Source organism: Diceros bicornis, chromosome 4, assembly GCF_020826845.1.
Source record: "Diceros bicornis minor isolate mBicDic1 chromosome 4, mDicBic1.mat.cur, whole genome shotgun sequence".
Lineage (NCBI taxonomy): Eukaryota > Metazoa > Chordata > Mammalia > Perissodactyla > Rhinocerotidae > Diceros > Diceros bicornis.
The window spans coordinates 43839394-43859204 of record NC_080743.1 but is presented as its reverse complement, the minus strand read 5'-3'; the positions used below and the strand labels follow the sequence as shown (position 1 = coordinate 43859204).

Below are 19811 nucleotides of genomic sequence, written 5' to 3'. Positions count from 1 at the left end.
CTCAAAGGAGAAAGCCAGAGAAGGATAAAGAGAATGTGGTAAAATGTTAATATTTGGGAAATCTGGGTGAAGGGGATTCAGAAATTCTTGGTCCTATGTTTGCAACTTTTCTGTAAGTCTGAATTTTTGTTCAAATAAGAAGTAAAAGAAAAAAGAAAAAGAGTTGAACATGAGTAAATGATCTAAGGGATTCTAATCTCGAAATTATTACAACTCAAGTCTCTGATAGTGTAAATACTGAGATTCTACAATAGCTAATTTTAGAAGAACAAACCATGGGGTAATCCTTTAATGCTTCTATTTGTTCCTGATACAGAGTAAATATTAAGCCATGAGTTCAAAATTACTTGAACAAATTTTAAAAGATGTTAAGTATCAAAATCATTTCTCACCCCTATTCTTCAATCTAGTTCTTCCAAAATATAAAACGTCAAACAAAAGTGTGACAAACATATGATTTGCTAGCATATTGATTTCAGATCAATTGGATTTATAATTAAGTTATATTTTTATGTTTGCTTATGTTAAAATGCACTGGAAGTTTCTTTATACCAACAAAGAACACAGTCTATTTAATAAGAAGTCTGCTTATTTAATAAGATGTCTGTAAGAAAAGGGGGTTGAGTCTAGTGGGGAGGAAAGAGCTTCCGTAGAGAATCAGGAAACATTCTCAACAACCAGTTAAGTAATTTTATGACTTTGGATAAGTCACCTTACCTGAAAAATAATCCTATTAGAATGTCATAATAGCTAATATTTATTGGGCTCTCCCTGTGAGTTGGACACTTTATTTGAACCTAAATAATCTTTAAGTTCCCTTTAAGGAAAAACATTCTATCACTTGGAATATAGTGCTCTTATTTTGAATGATTATAGAAATGTATCCTTGTGGTATCGTTTCTTTTGCAACAATTCTTGGCCGTAGCTATAATGTATCAATGCTACTGCTTGGGTAGGAACTCTACCGTGTGCTAGTGAAATGGGAAATAAGTCGAGGGTTTGCCTCTATATCCCAACACAGAGATCCCTGGCTTCCACTCTAAGGGCTCAACCCACTGGCTTTGGAAATGCATTATCTTCCTATTTCCCAGAGCCTACTTACAGACATCCTTTCCAAACTGACCACCCAACCTCCAGCGGTAATCCTCTCCTTCTCTGCCCCCACAGCCACCCCAGAGGCCTGCTCTGCACAGCTGTTTGGTTTCTCTGTGTTTCTTTGCTTCAGCTCTCTGCACCTGCAGTGGCAGCTGGGTCCTGGAGCTTCCTGAGGGCAGGTGCCCAGTCTCTGGGCCCAGGGTGACTTGCATACATTGAATGTTCACTTAGCACAGGAAGTGCTGTTGGCTGACTAGTGTAGGAATACAAACAACACCACTGCAACTAAACCAACACAGCATTTCCTGGAACAGAAGCTGAGAGAAAATGGCTGTAATCTTGCAGAAAGCTCCACCCTTCAATCTAATCCAGGGGAAAATGTAGGTTGAGGCCTCTTCACCCTCATTTCAGGTCACATCCCATCAATTCTGTCATGTGGATGTCTCAGGTGTAGCCCCGTCCAGGGCTAGGCCTAGGACCTGCCTGGTTAGTGATCTCGCCATCCACTTTCAGGTGCTGGGGTTCTAGAGCCAAGTAGGAAAAAGGGATTTCCACTTCTGGTCCCGCAACCACGGCTTGTTATACTTCAGTCTCACTTGCTTACTCTTATTTCTAACACACCTGGGGGTTCACGCTTCTTTGAGTTTGCATATACTGGCGCCCTGTCTGGAATGCCATTGTTTACAGTCTCCTTAGCAAACTCACACCTCTTTGAAAATGAAGCCAAGCAGTCACCTCATCTCTCAGGGAGTCTTTGGCACACTCCTAAACTCCTCCAACATTTTGTGAACACTCTTCCTCTGTTATAGAAAAGATCACATTGTCTTATATTTGTGTATTGCTGTGTCTGTCCTCCATGTTAGACTCCACAAACACTTTGAGATTGATAGCCACATCAGTTATCCTTGTGTCTCCAGCACTTAGCACAATGCCTAGCCCCTAGTATGCTTCGGGGTGGGAGTGAGAAAGAGGAACAGGCCTCAGGTTCGGAGTCTGAAGCCCTCTGGACAGTCAGAGGTCAACCTGAGGACATAAGAAACTAAAGACCAACAGGGTTGGACCTTTCCAGTTTGTGCCTCTCGTCAGTTACCAAAGGTGAGATCACTAAGGCGGTGGAAGCTGTGAAGGGATGGGCTTTGAATCCTTCCCTGTGGGTATAAAGCTACCTAATCCTATCATTTAAATGCTAAATACTCTTAACTGGCCCACACAGGAAACATCACAGGAAATCATGCTTCAGCTCCAGTTCAACCGCAATTTCAAAACAGTGCAGACTCTGGTGGAGATTGAGAAAGCAAAACTTATTTGTTCAGCCAGCAGCTAAGATTCTGCTTTTGCTCAGCTCTCTTCCAAATCATTTGCATATATATCCAATGCCTCTTATCTCCCATGGGAGTTCCTTAAGGGCAGGGCTATTTGATGGACAAATATCCTTCTACCTTGCCACTCTCCTGCCCCACTAGTATTTTCCAAAGCACAGTGCCTGGCCCCAGGAGGCGCTTAACACCTGATCATTAAATTAATTCATTAAAAAGTCTAGTCTTTATTTTTAAATTCAAGGCTTAATAGCCCCTGAGGTGTTTTGGGAACATAGATCCCTGCGGTGCATTCCCATCCCTCATTGTTAGGTAGGTGAGTGTGGTCCTAGGGTACTTTCCTCTCCCCTTCAGGGCATAATCAGCTGAGATTCTTGGAGGTCTTGGAAAAAGAAAGCTCTGATCTAGAGTTTCCTGTGGTGACCTGATCTCCAATAACTATGGTGGTCACAGAAAGCCAGGACAAAAGCTTGGCTATCACCTTCTGAGTCCATGAGACCTCAATCGTTAGTTATGTGACATGAATTAGAAATCTTTGTAATATGAAGTTTTGTTGCTTGGTGCATGTCATATTATATTTATCAATATTCATGTTTTGTACACCAAGGATAAGTTTATTTGAGGGAACCCTGAGGACCACAATGCTCTTCCTGCCCTTTGAAAACAATCAATCTAAGCACCTCTTAGAGGTATCTAGTTTTTACCTCTCAAAATACAGGTACTGGGCATGTCCTGAGCTGGGACTCTGAGCCCCAGCTGAGAGTCAAGTTGTGATTTGTAGTTATCCTTATATTTAGTGGCTGTGAGGAAACACAGTGAGAGTCACTAACTTTTGAAAATTTCTCAAACGAAAAAGACCTGTATCTCTCAGCTGCCTTTCTAAATGGTTCTGGCTATTGGTTCTCTCCTCACTTTAAAATCACAAGACCCATCTTCTAAAGACCGGAACATGTAGGAAATCTCCCCAACTTCATCTCCCATAGAAAACTCCAGGCATCAGAAATGACCATACACAGAAATTCAAGTTCTGAAGCAATGTAAGCACATGAATGCCCTGACCCAAAGAGATATCAGATACTGTAATGGGAACCTGATTAGTTACAAGTCTTTCTGGCCTGATTGCCTGTTGAGGGTTACTAGGATCTTACTGATCTTTTTACTTCCTGCACTAAATATTCATGAAACAGAAGTTGCAGGAGCTTTCAGGGTTACTAGAGAGGAGTCTATGGAGATTCCTAAGAAGATACTCTATCCCACATAATATCACTCAGGTCTTTGCTCTCAAACAGATTAAAAATGTCACCAGTCTTACCTTTTACAGGCACGTCTCCTCAGTCCCTTAGGCAGAATTGGTGATTACTCTTGAGGTGGCTGCGACAAGGCTGGTAACACGGATGTCCAGGGCTATTTGTGTAAAAGGAGAAATGAAAGAGGAATAAATGTGATCACACTGTGACGACAGAAAGCCCAGAAAAGGAAAGGGAGGAAGTTAGGCTGCGCCCGCCCTCTGTAGCCTCAGTTACAATCTTTCCCCTGTGGTTTTTTAGAAGCTTACTCCCACGACCCACCCAAATACCTAAACTGGTTTCTATGAAACAGAGGAACATTCAAAAACCAGTTGGTTCAGGGGCTAATCTGTGAGCCCTGGTGGGTTCTGGGGTGATTTTGGCATTGACTTTTGTTCAGGAAAGGATAGTGCTTCTCAATCAAGGTGGCACCTCAGAATTACCTGGATCTGTTCAAAAATACGTATACCTGGCCCTACCGCCCGAGTTTCCCATTCAATATTTTAAAAAGTTTTCTAGAATTGAAACTTAGGAATGTCTCTTAAGCCACTCCATTTTCTCCCTACATTCCCTTCAGCTGCCTTCTGGAAGATCTCCTGTCTCCAGTTTGATTAGGCCACTATCTTCAGACTTCTGTGTCTCAGAAGCTGGACTGTCCGAATGTAAGGATATTGTCAAGGGCAAACCGCAAGGCACAATCCAAGCGACACTGGTAGAATGATTTGGTTAGCAGAGGGAGCCCCAGACTTAGAGCCCAAAGATATGGGTTTCAGTCCCAGCTTTATCTCTGTTAGATGTGAGATACTGAGCAAATGTCTACCTTTCAGCTTCAGTTTATTAATAATAACATCTAATAATAATCCTACTAGATAGTTACTCTTATATCCCCCATTTACAGATGATAAAACAGAGGCTCAAAGAGGTCAGATAATTTGCCCAAGATTATACAACTAAGAAGTACCAGAGCTGGGACTCAAATTCAAGATGATAGAGAATGCTATTTTAGAAATACTGTAAGCAGTAGATTTTGAAAAATATGTTTCTATTTTTCACTCTGCTGTATCTATTGGGATTTTCTTAGATTGAAAGGGTCAAAGGACTAGCTGATAACCCCAGTGTATTCCTAGCCAGCTATAAAATGTGGAACCAATCACTGAGCCACAATATTTTCATCTGATAAATGAAGAGATGGATACTCTCCCCAGTGCTTGTCTTAGGCATGCTCTGGGAAAGCTGGTGCTCTCTCCTCCTTCACCTTGAGACATTCAGATTCTGGAATAACTCTGACCAGGGCTGACTCATGGGGAAAGCTGAGTTAAAGAAAGAAGAAAAAGATTCTTATTATAGAGTTTGTCCATCCTTAATATTCTCTGAGTGGAGAGTACACAGTACGTAGGCGGATTTTCCCAAACATATTTGATCATGGAACAATGTGTGTGTATATGTGCATGGTTTTTCTCTGGGAACAATTTTTCACCATAACTGCATCTTAGGAAATACTGTTATGAACTCTCCTCTTATCTGCTGGCATCAGTCTGAGGAATCATTTCCCCTCACTTGGAGCTGCTGTTATGCTGACAGTCCCCTGAAGTGGAGGAGCTGAGGAAAGACTTCTCGCTTGACTCACATCTTCTGTTATCTCGCGCATCCTGATGGCTTCAATTACTATCGCTCTTGTGCCAAAGATTCATAAATCTGTATGTACCACTTGATCTCTCATTTGAGCTCCACATCTGCACCTTAAATCCAGTATCCAAAATTCAGTTTAGTAAACTTGGAAGCCTCCCACTCAGGCCTGCTCCTCCCCGGTGTTTACCATATCAGGGAAAGGCCTGACGAACCTCCCAGTTGCCCAAGTCAGAAACCAGGCATCCTCTTAGACTACTCTCTCTCCCATACCACCATATATTATCAACCACAAAGTCCTATAAATCATACCTTTGCCTAAATATGTCTCAAATCAGGCCACTTCTGTCCAACTCTAATTCTTATCTCTCACCTGGGTTACTGGATTCCAGCCTCCTTCATGATCAGCTTGGAGGTTTTTTCACTCAGCCCCAGAGAGGAGAGCCTTCTAAAATGCAAATTTAATCGTGTCACTTCCCAGCTTAAAACTCTTCAGTGGCTTCCCATAGGTTTTAAGCAGCTCCGATTAACTCCCAACACTCTCAGCTTGCTACCCCTTCCCCATCCCCACCACCATGGTCTCTGCTACATTGAACCGAATTCCTTTAAGTTGCTTGAACAAATCAATCTAGTCTTCTCTCTCTCTCTCTCTGTCTCTCTCCCTGCTGTCTCTGGAATATCCTCTCATCTCTTCACCTGACTAGTTTCTACATATTCTCTACATCTTAGTTCCTCCAGGAAGCCCTCCAAACAGGACCAGATACTCCTGCTACGTGCTCCCGTTGCCTACAGGTATCCCTCTATCATTCATGTTTTTATAATTATCTGTCTTCCCTATAGACTCAAAACTCTGTAGGTAGGTTCTGTGTTGCTCTGAGTACGTTGAGTGATCGTGTCTGGCATATAAGAAGTGCTCTATAAACATTTAAATAGCTTCAGGTAGTGTGAGGCTTGAAAGTTATGGGAACTGGAGATTTGGGAAGAGGAGAGAGAGTAGGAGAAAGAGGGATAAGCAGAGTGAACATCTATGGGGGGAGAAGTGGTTACTAGACAGGGGATCTTAGGAATATCAGGAATAATATCTCAAGATAAGAATTGCTCACAGCAGAAATGGATGATCATTTTAATGGAGAAAACTTTTCCTTTGATGTACTCTTCTCCATCATGCCACTGGGAAGGGCTGGTCCTAGTGCTTGACAACCAGAGCTGCCTATGGGAATCAAGGAAAAGTAAAGAATTATATGTTCACTTAGCCCCAAACCTTCAAGATTTTATTGAGAGCTAATGCTGTTTCTGACCACTATGTTTACAATCCATTTGGAGGGACAAGAACCAAAACAAATGGAGAATAAGACAATGTCAGGGCAGCCTAAGTTGTTGAATAATCTAGAAGAATACTCAAAAACTTTGAAAAAAACTAAATTAGAAAAGAGATTTAGCAGAAGCTCAGACTCTCATGTTTTGGTTTTCCCTGCATGGTATATAGATGAAGCATCATAGGTGATAATGGAACGTGGGAGTTTAGGAGACTTAAAGTTGGCCAGACAAGGAGTGGGAATACAAATTATTGATGCTCCAAGATCATGCAATATTACCTGCCAAAATGCATCCTGAATGGACAAAACACACATGAAAACATCATTGGGTCCCAATTTAGGCCGTTTGCTTTTTAGGCCTTCTATGGGAGTGAGTCTGTTTCTGTTATTGGGAAATAGTCACTACTGAAATACAAGAAAAATACACATAGAATTCCCAAGCTTTTTTCAGCAAGCTACTCAAATATGCAAAAATATTAGAGTTCAGAAGGCATAGATGTTTGGGTAAATTAAATTTAATCTCTCAAATCAGAGGTTAAAGTAACTAGTACCACCTTGGATTTTGCTTCAAGTTAGAGTTTTGAAGAGAGTACAACAGGACATCATTCTTAAATAGAAAATTCTTCATGCAATTTGAATGTCATTATAGGTTGTATCTTAGAAATAAATATGAGTGCTTAAAATTCTAACATTTGGCTTCATATCATTTGGATATTTCTGGGGTTTCAAAAAACCATTAATATTGAGAAACAAATTAAAAATCTGGGTTTCAGAAATTGGATATATATTGTCTAGAGCCCATATCATTCCCAGGGCCTAAATCAAGTAGCTATAATCTATTACAGACATTATGTTAAAAAGTGCCAAACTGTTTGGTGGATGGCATCTGGGATGATATTGCCAGTGAGAGGCTGCGTGAAGGCAAGTTTGCCAATCCACATCACATTGGATTAAGTCCCAAAGGCAAGGCAGTATCATTGTTGGTTATTATAGCTGTAATAAAAAAAAAATACTGTCTTAGTCCATTCAGCTGCTGTAACAAAAATACTATAGACTGGGTAGTTTATACACAGTGGAAATTTATTTCTCACAGTTCTGAAAGCTGGGAAGTTCTACATCAAGGCACCAGCAGATTCAGTGCTTGGTGAGAAGCCACTTCCTGGTTCACAGACAGCATCTTCTCTCTGTGTCTTCACATAGTGGAAGGGGTCTAGGGAGCTCTCTGGGGTCTCTTTTATAAGGGTAATAATCTCATTCATGAGGGCTCCATCCTCATGACCTAATTATCTCTAAAAGGCCCCACCCACTGATACATCACACTGGGGATTAGGTTTCAACATACGAATTTGGGAGACATAAATATTTAGTGTATAGCACACATCCAGAAGAGAAACATTGAATTATGGAAACTTAGAGCTAGGAGCACAATATAATGGAAATAACAGAGGGTTGGAAACCAGAAGACATTCACAGAGATACTTTGAGGAAGTCATTTAACATCTTTGAGTCATAGTTTCTTCATCTGTACTGTGGGGATAATTTCTACTTTATAGCTAAATGAGGACCAAATGAGAAACTATGTGGAAAAGCTTTATAAAGTTCAAAGTACAATATGAATGTTAGTTACTATTCTCAGTACAGTATATTTCTTAGAAAACACCTAGCCAATCTTCCAGATTTTTTAGATTCAGAGCCTGAGACCTAAAGCGCTTAAGAGACTTGCCCCAGGTCTCTCAGCTAGATAGGAACTAAGCAATATCACAACCCTCAGCTCATTCAGTGGTTATGGGAATAGTCAGACCCCAGGAGGATCTGGGGATCCCCTTGTTGTCCCCCAATGGAGTGGTCCCCTTGTGCTTCAGACTCTTGATTTTTACATGAAAGTTGTGACTGTGTCTTATTAAGGTCCCATCTTCTTTCAGCTCAAGTGGGTGTGGACCAGTGAGAAGACACCAAGATTGTACGACACGTAGCCCAGACTAGATGGACTTTCTTGCCCTTCCGCCTGAGCTCAGAAACAGCAGGGTAACAGGTCTCTCTGCAAACACAGCTACTGCCTGTGATGGCAGGAGTGGCTATGTCCTCTTTTCCTGAACACCATTCAGATTTGTCTGTACGTCTATCTCCCCTCCTATCCATCAGCAAAGGACAGCACAGCTCTGGGACAAGAAGCAGAAACTTATCAGTCATTATGTAGCATTCCCTTCACTTCTCCTCAGAAGGTGTCTAAGTCTGTGGATGACAAAAGCTCCTTTTGTAGGCCAACTCATTTCTGAGCCTCAAAGAATAGATATGGCAGAGTATGGCCATGCTAACCGGGAGTATCCAGTGCCCCACAAGGACAGGCATCCTTGATAAGCCCAGAAAATTCATTGGCAAATGTTGCCTTGAGACTCAACTTTAGAAGAGAAGCCAGTTACAGAGATTCAGAGGCTTAAAAAAGACAGTGCAATAACTGCGACATACAAAATCATCTACAGAAGCTTGTCATCCTAGAAGCTGTGGCCTTCTCTAAATACCCTCTCCTTGTTTCCCTCTCAGTCAGGGCACACCAACCGTCCTTGACCTCACTGGGCATAAATTTATCCAAACATGACCTCCGTGTTTTTGTATATTTTTTCAGCAGAAAAAATAAGGGAAGCTATAATGAAAGGAAATTGTATGTGTGTGTATGTGTGTATTTACGTATATAGCAGCAAAAGTCTTTATTCAAATGAAGTTTTAAATGGAACAGCAATAAATAAAATAGATAAAAGCAGAACTGCTCAGGGAGCACAGGGGTGAGGCTCAGAGACCACTCACCCTCTTCCCCACTCTGGTGGCTTCTTAGGCACCTTTTCCCAACTTGAAGGATAGAAAATCACTGGTCCAGGTGGTCAGATCCTGGAGTCCCTTGCCAGTGCTGGGGTTTATTTTTAGTTATGGGACCAGAGCTGTGGCTCCTCCAGTCCTTCAGCCCTCACTAAGTTGGAAAGGGACTCCCCAGGCTTCTTGTTTCATGACCATGTCTCACTGGCAATGGGAAGCCAGTTCTACACCCAACATCTTCCATTTCCCATTTGGGAGGCTGAGAGTTGTGGCTTCTTGCAGAAGGAATAGTGGGGAAATGTTCCCCCCAGCTGATAGCAATTGTGCCAGCCACAAATATTCTGAAGCTCTGTTACCCAATTCAAGGCTGTAAACTTGTAGGAGGTGTAGTGGGGGTCTTGGGGCTGGCGGGGGATGTCAAGGGCTCTGGCATGTGCTGTGATAACACTACACTCTCTCCTACCCAAGTATAACAAAACCGTGATCCTACAGGCAATTCTGGCATATACGAGGGGAATTCCTATGTCTTCCTGGGCAAGGAGAAAAGCCACTGAGTTGGTGGATGGTATGGTATAGGGGAGAGAGCGCTCAGAAACAGAAGTTCTGGGTTCTAGTCTTTGTTCTATAATTACTGAGGGAAAGTCCACTTAATCCCTTAGGGGATCACTTCTCTCTCTGTGAAAGAAGATAGACTAGGCAATCCATACATTCTCTCTGGGCCTTAAAAATTCTGAATATTACTTTATAGTATCAAAAATGAATTCCTACAACATAGTAATTTTGGCTAGGATTTGGTGCAGAAAGTGGAACCTGGAAGAAGAGTTACAAGAGCAACTGTTTACTGAGCTCTTCCTATGGGTCAGACAGTACACTCTGCATGTTCTCACTTAGTGGCAGTGCGAGGTACACACAGCATTTCCTCCTTTACTAGAGAAAGGCTAAGATCAGTAACTTGCCCAAAGCACACTGCTAGAAAGTGGCAGAGCCCGAATTAAACACTTGCCCATGATACAAAAGCCTGCTCTCATATCCAGCTATCCAGCTTCCCCCAGAGCTAATCTGACATTAACGCTTGCTGCTGACATAACGCTATCTGCAGGTGAGCCACCTGCAGATAATTGTCAGCTGACAACTTTTACTGTCACCAGGAGTACCCTAAGATAATCTCACAATGTTTGCCTAGTTTACAAGAGGAGCAAGAAGAGGCAATTCTCTCTTCATAAAGCAAAGCCTGAGAATGTTTTCAGATACTGAGAACAGTCTCATATGTGTTGTTTCCCAGCCAGGGTTTTGAGTAACTTCCATGAACGGCAAACATAATCTCTTTGTTTAACTCAAAAAAAGAAGAAAGCTTCAAGAGAAAAGTTTAGGCAAGAGATGTTCCCATCCTCAGCACTGGGGGAGCATAATTGGAGGAGCAAGATAAGGAGGCAGGCAACACATCTGAGTGTGCAATGCTGACTTCAGCTTTTCTACTCTAAAGTCAACTCAGCTCTTTAGAGTTGCACAGAGCAAAGAACAAACACAGGCCCACCACACCCTATGTTCTAACCATGGAGAGCATGTGCCAGCAGGAAGGAGAGTGAGTACAGGCAATTGGCTGGCAGAAGGAGGTGGCACCAACATTGAGTGGAAAGTACTGAGAGTTCTCATATATCCCCTGCCCCCAACACTTGCACAGTCTCCCCCACTATCAATATCCCACACCAGAGTGGTATATTCGTTATAATCAATGAACCTACCTTGACACATCATTATCACCCAAAGTCCATAACTTACATTGGAATTCACTCTTCGTGTTGTATGTTCTATTGGTTTTGACAAATCTATAATGGCATATATCTACCATTGTAGTATCATACAGAATAGTATCACTGCCCTAAAATCCTCTGTGCTCTGCCTATTCATCCCTCCCCCCACCCAAACCTCTGGCAACCACTGATCTTTTTACTGTCTCCATTGTTTTGCCTTTTCCAGAATGTCATACAGTTGAGATCATACAGTATGTAGCCTTTTCAGATTGGCTTCTTTCACTTAGTAATATGCATTTAAGGTCCCTCCATATCTTTCATATTTTGATAGGTCATTTCTTTTTAGTGCTGAATAATATTCTGTTACTTGGATGTACCACAGTTTATTTTTCCACTCATCTACTGAAGGATATCTTGGTTGCTTCCAAGTTTTGGCAATTATGAATAAAGCTGCCGTAAACATCCATGTGTAGTTTTTTGTGTGAACACGTTTTCAACTCATTTGGGTAAATATCAAGGAGTGCAACTGCTGAATCATGTGGTAAACGTATATTTAGTTTTATAAGAAACTTCCAAACTATCTTCCAAAGTAGCTGTACCATTTTGCATTCCTACCAGCAATGGATGAGAGTTCTTGTTGCTCTGCATCCTTGCCAGCATTTGGTGTCATCACTGTTCTGGATTTTGGCCATTCTAATAGGTGTGTGGTGGTTATCTTATTATTTTTAACTGTGAATCACAAGTGTAATTTTATATTTATATATGTAGTTTTAGTTATTTTATTAATGTTTGTATTCCCTCTGTAGACTGTGACTTCAGTAAGGGCAGGGACTGTCTGTTTTTGTTAATTTTATCACTTATATGTAGTACAGTGCCTTGAACACAGTAGAGTCTCAATGAATATTTTAATGAGTGAGTGACCAGCCTCATCCGCTCATTTTGAAGGTGAGCTTTTACACAAGGATCCAGGTCTACTGAAGATAACGGAGCAGAATCTGACCTGCTTAGACCATTCCTGAGACACTAGTTCATCTGAGGCTGTCAGAACTTAGCAGCCTCCACAGCCATACTCAGAGACATCTGGTCATCTGACTTCGGTAGCTCCTGGTTTAGGCAGTTGCCTTGATGTAAAATCTAAATTTCTGAAACCGGTTCACCATCACTTGGACAAATACAGCTCTTTTCCTCTTTGCTTCCTCTGAGGAAACCTGGCTTCTTACTCAAGCAATTCTTTAGGGCTTCGTGGATGTCTTTGTTTCTCAAGCTGTAGATGATGGGGTTGAACATGGGCGTCAGGATGGTGTAGAGCAGAGAGAACCCTTTGTGCAAGAGTTGGGATGAGTTGGCTGAGGGCACGAGGTATGTGCCAATCAATGTCCCATAAAATACCGTGACCATGGTGAGGTGAGAGGAGCAGGTGGAGAAGGCCTTTTGCCGGCCCGTGCCAGAAGGAATTCTTACGATAGCAACAAGAATGCAGGAGTAGGAGGCTGTGATGAGGAGAAATGGGACCACAGTCACTGCAGAAGAGGTGGCATAGGCGATGTTCTTGGTCAGTGAGGTGTCCATGCAGGAGAGGTGGACCAGAGGGGTGAAGTCACAAAAGAAGTGGTCAATTTCACTGGGTCCACAGAAGGTTAGTCTAGATAGCAGGACTATGGTGATTGCTGTGAGGAAGAAGCAGCAGAGCCAAGAGCTGGCAGCTAGCCTAAAGCAGAGGGGGCCAGTCATGAGGATGGGATACTGGAGAGGTTGGCAGATGGCCAGGTATCGGTCATAGGACATCACAGCCAGCAAGAGGCACTCTGTTGCAGCCAGGGATCCAAAAAAGTAGAATTGTGCCAAGCACCCAGCTACAGAGATAGTCTTCTGTCCAGCTATGATAATCAGCAACATCTTGGGGACAATGTTGGAGGTATACCAGATCTCCAGAAAGGACAAATTCACTAGGAAGAAGTACATGGGGGTGTGGAGGTGATAGCTGAACAAAACTAGCAGGATAACGAAGATGTTTCCAGAAACAATTAAGATATAGAAAACTAAAAACATCATAAAGAGGAAAATATTTAGCTGTCGGATGGAAGAGAATCCTCGAAGCACAAATTCCACTATGGTTGTCCGGTTTTCCCAGGGTGAGATCACCATGCCTTGGCTTACCTACAACCCCCAGTGGTAAAACGTGCAAAATGCAGAAAGTTCTAGCTTACACATAGAGCACGGGCTGACAGTGGATGATTTTCATTCCCCACTTAGGTTTTTGGAAGTATTTTATTTGAGTGGAGGAGTATCTTCTTTTCTTTTTCAAAGCCTGAAGTGGAAAAGAAAAGAATTTGCGATAAGAACTTGTGAGCACTTCCATTCCCCTTCTTCTCCTCTCTATATCTCCACTTCATCAAGAGCAATGTCAGTCCTCAGGGAAAGCAGGAAACAGAGGAAAGAGGAAGAGGAGGGGGAGGAAGGACAAGGAAAAAAGAAAGGGAAGAATCAAGTGTTCTATGCCCCATCCTGAATGTATTACGGTAGCCTGGGGAGTTATGGAAAGAAATGAAGCAGATCCAAAATGAAGGTGAACACACATTCTAGAGTGTTTTTGAGCTCTCATAGAGGATCTATCGAATCAAGGATCCAGGACAAAGAACCCCCTCTCCCACCTCAAGCACTGTTCATTTTTAGAGAAATGGCCCCTATCATAGCTGTTGTGTATTCCTCTCCTTTCCACTTCTTAGTGAGTTGAGAGGCAAGTTTCTTATTTCCGTTTTGGTTTTCGTGGTAGTAACAAGAGAAAACCATGTGAGTGTGAGGTTTGAGATTCTCCGATTCTGAGATCAGTACCCATGTTGGCGTAACTCAGAGGCAGGAGAGTGCTTTCTCTTACAATTTTAAATAGGTAAAATCAGGCCATTAAAAAGCTTTTATTTAAGGCTATAGCAAATGGGAAAAGAAAACTTGAAACCAGGTGGCCTAAGGCACTGTGTGCAACCAACTGAGTATAAGATAGCCTCAGGTTCTTTTGAGCGAGATAAGGAAATCTCCTCCTAAATTCCATCTTGGTCCACGCCATACACCCCACTACAAGGTTCAGGACAGGCAGAGAACTGCCCCAAATACACTGCTGTCCACAGAGGGTCTGAGACTGAAACTACTTTACTATTCTCAACCCCTTGTACTAGATCTGTACCTCCTTAAGAGAGTTGTGGAGGGACCAGATTACTGCAAGTAAGCAAGTGGAGGTGGGAAAACCGACGTGCAGGTACAGGAAGCACTGTGTGAGTATAATAATGAGGTAGTTATCATGAGTAGACAGAGAGCCCTAAACAAAGCCAGAGGCTCTGCTTTCTAAGAGACATCCTGAACAAGTTAACTTCTCTGAGAACAGTTTTTCATCTGTTAAATAAGATACAGGGTAGGAGAAGAATTTAACATGTGCCTAGCATGTGCAAAAAGCATATAAATACAAAGACTGGGAAATCACTGGCCATTCAGGGCAGCCAATATTACTTAAATCTACCAAGGAATTGCCCTTACTTTGAAGGGGGTATTGACAACAAATCTTAGTTTCTGTTGCTGCATCCTGCAGTGTACGTGCATGTAATTGTGTGAGTAATTAAGCTCTACCTGCTGTTTTTTTATTATACTAATGGCCTTTGGAAATACATTACTCCCATTTTAAAATTGATCCAGTGTCAGGTACCTACCATTCTGTGGATCCCTAGTTCCAGCTTTTCAAGTCGCTCACAGAACTAACCTGGAATCTGCTGTGCTAACCGACAGTCCTGGTGCCCAGAGGATGCTCAGCAACTGGTGATTCAGACTCTGAGCTCATTGAGTGGAGCATGGGGAAGGCACTAGGAGAGAGCTTCACTCTATCCCCTGCAAAGCACAGATAAGGATCTGAGACCTCAGAGAGATGGCTTTGGTTTTGACAGAACACAGCCAGATTCCTGGATCCTGCTGCCGTTGCTGCTAATGATGATGCTATTAGTCGATCCCAGGCACTGTCCTAAGTGCTGAAAACGTATAACTTAATCATCACAATAATCCTATGTGGTGGGTACTCTTATTTTCCTTCCTTTCCAGATGGAGTCACAGAGAAGTTAAATAATTTACCCATGGTCATCAGCTAGAAAGTGGCAGAGATGAGATTCAGACTTGCTCTGGATCTCTCACTCCTAATCACTAACAATGCCTCCCATGGGGCCTGGGTACAAAGGCTAGCTTGTATTATCACAGAGATGGGAAGAGGAAAGGTTCTGCAAGGCAGCTTCTCATCCATGTTTTAACTTCAGGGCAAGTGAGGCCTGCTTTGTTGGTTGACGTGGGAGCAACCCCATAAAGGGTCACAAACTCTGACAAGACAAGGTCTCTACCTGTCTCCTGGACTTGCTTTCACACTGCTACTTTTATGTCCCTTCTTTATAATCTTAAAAACAGTCAGGTCAGCCTATTACCTTAAAAAAGATTTCTAAGAACACTTTTTGAGAATATGCACAGGGAATTAGCACTTCCTCCTACAAGGCAATTACACTTCCACTGCAGGGCTGCGGCACCACCCAGATGCAGTGCAGAAAGGCACGATGGAGAATGAAAAGCCAGTGAAAGGTAGGAGAGAATGGACAAGAAAGGCCGTGAAGCCTGCTTAAGAGCACAGGCTCTAAAACTAAACAGGCCTGGATTCAAATCCCTGCTCACCCACGAAGATATGTGAGCAAAGGCATCTTATAACATTTAAGGGAAGAGCAACTTTACTGCCTCCAGGTCTGTGCAAATGTGGCTTTCGGGGGCAACAGAGAGGTTGATGATACTGACTTCCATACACTAGCATGCAGCCATTATCTGTTCCTCTATCTCCTTAGCAGAAGTGAGGAAATCAGAAAAGGCTGTTACTGAAAAGGCTAAAGATGTGGACTCTGCTAACAGGCTCCTACATTAATTCTTCTCTTGTATGCTGTTTGAATCTAGAGCCAGATGCCCAAATCACACAATATGTCTGTAATTCGTGTTGGCACAGGGCTGGGTCCAGAGTAAGTGCGCAACAAATGGTAGAGCTTTCTCCCCCCTCCTCTCTTCTCCTCTTCCTCTTTTTCTCTTCTACTTCCTCTTTTCCTCCCAATTATGCCAGCACAGTGAGTGCTGTCTATAGGTGGATGAGCTCTTTTAAGAAAGCATCTGCTTCCCTTCACTGGAGATATTCAACAAGAACCACTTACGAAGACAATTAAAGGAGACTAAAGCACTGGAAAATTGCTGGATTTGATGATTTTTAACATCCCTTCCAAACTCGAAACTTTTTTCTATTTGGGAAGCATTCTGTTCCCCCAGGACACACACATAAAGCAGGCTGGTGGCAAAGAGAAGAGGCTTGTCGCAAAGCAAAGTAAAAACACAAATACTCAGTGAATAATCACAGGTTTTGTTGCTTCCACTAACAAAAAGCAAGGGAGGACATGAAGTGACTCAGCTGCTATCTGAACAGGATTCATTCTCTTAACTGAATTAAGTGGTCAATGAATTAACCAATCAATTCAGCCAACATTTGGCTTATTGATAAGGACTGTTGACTCTTGCCAGCTGTTACTTAATTCAGGTGAACAGTTGGCCAACCAGATAGACAGTCTGATTTTTGTCACAAAACTGATAATTGATTTAGTATGCAAGGGAATTGTACCCCTGGCCTCATCTAGCAAAGGACAGGCTCAGAACAGGAAAAACTGAAGTATACCCCAGCAGAATAGATGAGCTTTACCTGTCAGTGCCTCAGAGGGGTCCACTCCTACTTTGGGGAGCCAGGCCACAGAGACAAGGGCATGTCCACCTCTTCTGGATTTGGAGAACTGGGCTAGACATCTGGAATCCTGCTTTTATTTATCCAGAAATACACCTCCCTTTGCATTTGACAAAAGCGAAGTTGATGCCGTCTTTCCACATGAACATAGGATGCCAGTTGAGTTTGGCCCCATCTCTCAACCTCCTTCCTCTGTGTAAACTTGAGTCCCTCTGTGGGCAAAGCCATCACCTCCCCTGACACTGGTGCTCACGGGCATTTCCCAAGTGACTCTGGTGGGGAGTTGCTGTTTATTTTGCAGATTATACGAAATCAAGTTACCTCCACCTTAGAGGAAATCTCTTTTTCCCTTGCTTTGTGTTAAGCTTCTACTTTAGCAATAACTCTTTTGTATTATATGACCTTTATAGAGATTTAACTTGATTTAAAATGTATGGTTATGTTATGCTTTGGGAGAATGGATTAAAATCATACTTTGAGGAAGTATTCAATTTTTTATCCTCTGGAAAAAAAATTACTATGCATTTCCTTACTATGTAGGTTTGGTAGGAAACAGAAATAAGTATCTATGACAGTAAACACTTATTGTCAACACCATTAATTGGGATTATAAAGAACTTATGTCCTCTTGGATTCTTGTTATTGATTATAAATTGTAACTAAGGCTAGTCCTATTCTAGGAAATGTAGGTTTGTGAGTGGCAACCTTACAGAATTAAAGTTATCATTTACTGACAGGCATTAACAAACTGGAGAGATATTTGCTCAAACTAAGAAATTAATACAGCTGGCCAATAAGTATAACAAATGAAACGATGATAAAATAACCAAGGAATTGAAACTACCTCATTTGTTCTTTAGAACTGAAGAATTTTCTCTATGAACTAGTACCCAGACTTCCTGAAACCTTGGTATTTGCCAGTGTTTGAACTCATGAATGAACAAATATTTGAATACATGAGGCTTCTGGGTAGAATGTCCTTACTGAAATCTACTGAGTAACTGCTGTAGGCCAGGCATCGTGCTTAGCCTGTATTATCTGTAATCTTCTCAACGCCTCTGCATACTGTCAATTTTACAAATGAGGAAATCCAGGCTTTGAGAGAGAAAGTGACATGTTTAAAGTTACCCAGGCAGAATGTGAGGGAGCTGGAATCCAACTTAAAGCTCCATGAGGACAGAGCTTGTCTATTTTAGCCACTACTACTGATTTAGTAGATTCAGTCTATCTACTGCAGAGCCTGGCACATAGCAAGATTTTTAATAAATATTTATAAGTCAAATGAATGGATAAATATGTGAGCAAATGTCTGCCTTCAACTCCAATGTTCTTTCCATTTGAGCAAGCCCCTTCCTCCAACCTTCACAAATTGGTACTGTTACCAGGTCAAGTTAAGGGAAGGACTCTAGAACCTGAGTTGAGGCTGAATAGCTCATGGAAGCAGTTAATGATGCTGAAACTTTTTTTTAAATGGCAAATTATACCTAAAAAGTCAAACACCACTGATAAAAACTGCCAAGATTATTTTATTTAGAGCAAGACCATTTAGGAGAAGCCTGCTTCAGTATTTAACCCAATTAATTATTTTGCAAAAAGGCTACTTTGCAATTTCGAAGAGGTTGTGAAACCATTTTCTACTCTTAAAAAGAAGCGATACTTATTTTTTGGAAACCAAGCCACTGATACAAATTTATTCAAGAATACAAGCTTCAAATACGTTCCCCAGCTGATACAGACTCAGCTAAATATTTCAGACTCTCAACCCATGTAGCACAGCACAAGAAACAATTATAACTCTGATCTTTTGATTTTAAGAAGGATTTAAATTATAATGTCTATATATTGCAAGTCTAAAAAAAGGTAAAAAAATTCTAAAAAACATAAAAAGGGTTAAAATAAAAGCACTTTTGAGGCTAATGTGTTAATTTCAGATATTCAACATGACTGGGAATGTGGCTTTGTGGATATAATGGAAAGTTAACCTTGTTTGGCTGCCTATTACTTTTTTTTTTCTCCCTTGTCCTCATCCCTTAAGAATCCCAAGCTCCTTTCTATCTCACAGAATTTGTAACTGTTGACTCTGCCTAGACTATGCCCTGTTTTTATTTCTATGAGTCAGGTATCTTTATTTCAGTTCATTTTATTTATTTACTTGGTTATTGACCACCTATCCCCCAAGACTGTAATCCTACAAGAGCAGGGAACTCTTCTGTCTTGTTTGCTGCTTTATCCCAGTGTACATACTATGTGTATCTGCACACAGTAGATAATAACTGGCACATAGTAGAGAGTAACTATTAGCAGGAAATAATGAAAACAAAAAATCTACAGTATTACCACAAAATTTGTACTTAGCCTCAGTGATTGGATTCTCAAGGCCAGCCCTCTGGAGGCTAGTTATTTTTTAGGGACTTTCTCCTCAGGGGAAAGATGATACTTGTGTGACTGTGACTTTGCTAAATTAACATCTGTTAAGTAGAGCCATGGGGTGTCAGTTGTTGAGCCACAGTTCAACAGAAGACTGAAAGGAAGTTGAAACAGAGAAGTTTATTACTCACAGGTTCTAGAGGAGGTACACTACATGCCTTGAGAGGCCATGCAGTGAGGTCAAGGCAGGGTGCAGGCAGATGGAGTGTGACAGAAGCTGGGGCACTTGCCTTTATTAGGGTCCACAGTAGAGTGCTTTGGGGTTCCCGAGCTAAGTCTGGATTGGTCAATCCAAACCAAAAAGTGCAGGATTTTAGTCAGCTTTTCAAGGGGTCTTATCTGAAGGTGCAGAAGGGAAAGTCTTGGGAGACAAGGGAGAATGCTTATCACAAAGGCATTGGGGG

At 41.8% G+C, this 19811-nt stretch overlaps 2 protein-coding genes across 3 annotated transcripts in view; both read right to left on the bottom strand.

Moving 5' to 3' along the window:
• Positions 1-3837, bottom strand: part of CD53 (CD53 molecule) — a 29031-nt gene extending 25194 nt beyond the window's left edge. For both annotated transcript variants that reach the window (XM_058538758.1, XM_058538757.1), the window contains exon 1: positions 3724-3837. The gene's annotated coding sequence lies outside the window, so the exon portion shown is untranslated. The remainder of the gene's footprint in view (positions 1-3723) is intronic.
• An 8495-nt stretch (positions 3838-12332) lies between these two features.
• On the bottom strand, positions 12333-13343 carry LOC131401073 (olfactory receptor 11A1-like). Its single transcript, XM_058536034.1, has one exon. The coding sequence runs from the start codon at positions 13341-13343 to the stop codon at positions 12333-12335; it is 1011 nt and encodes a 336-aa protein (XP_058392017.1).
• Between the last annotated feature and the right edge of the window lie 6468 nt (positions 13344-19811).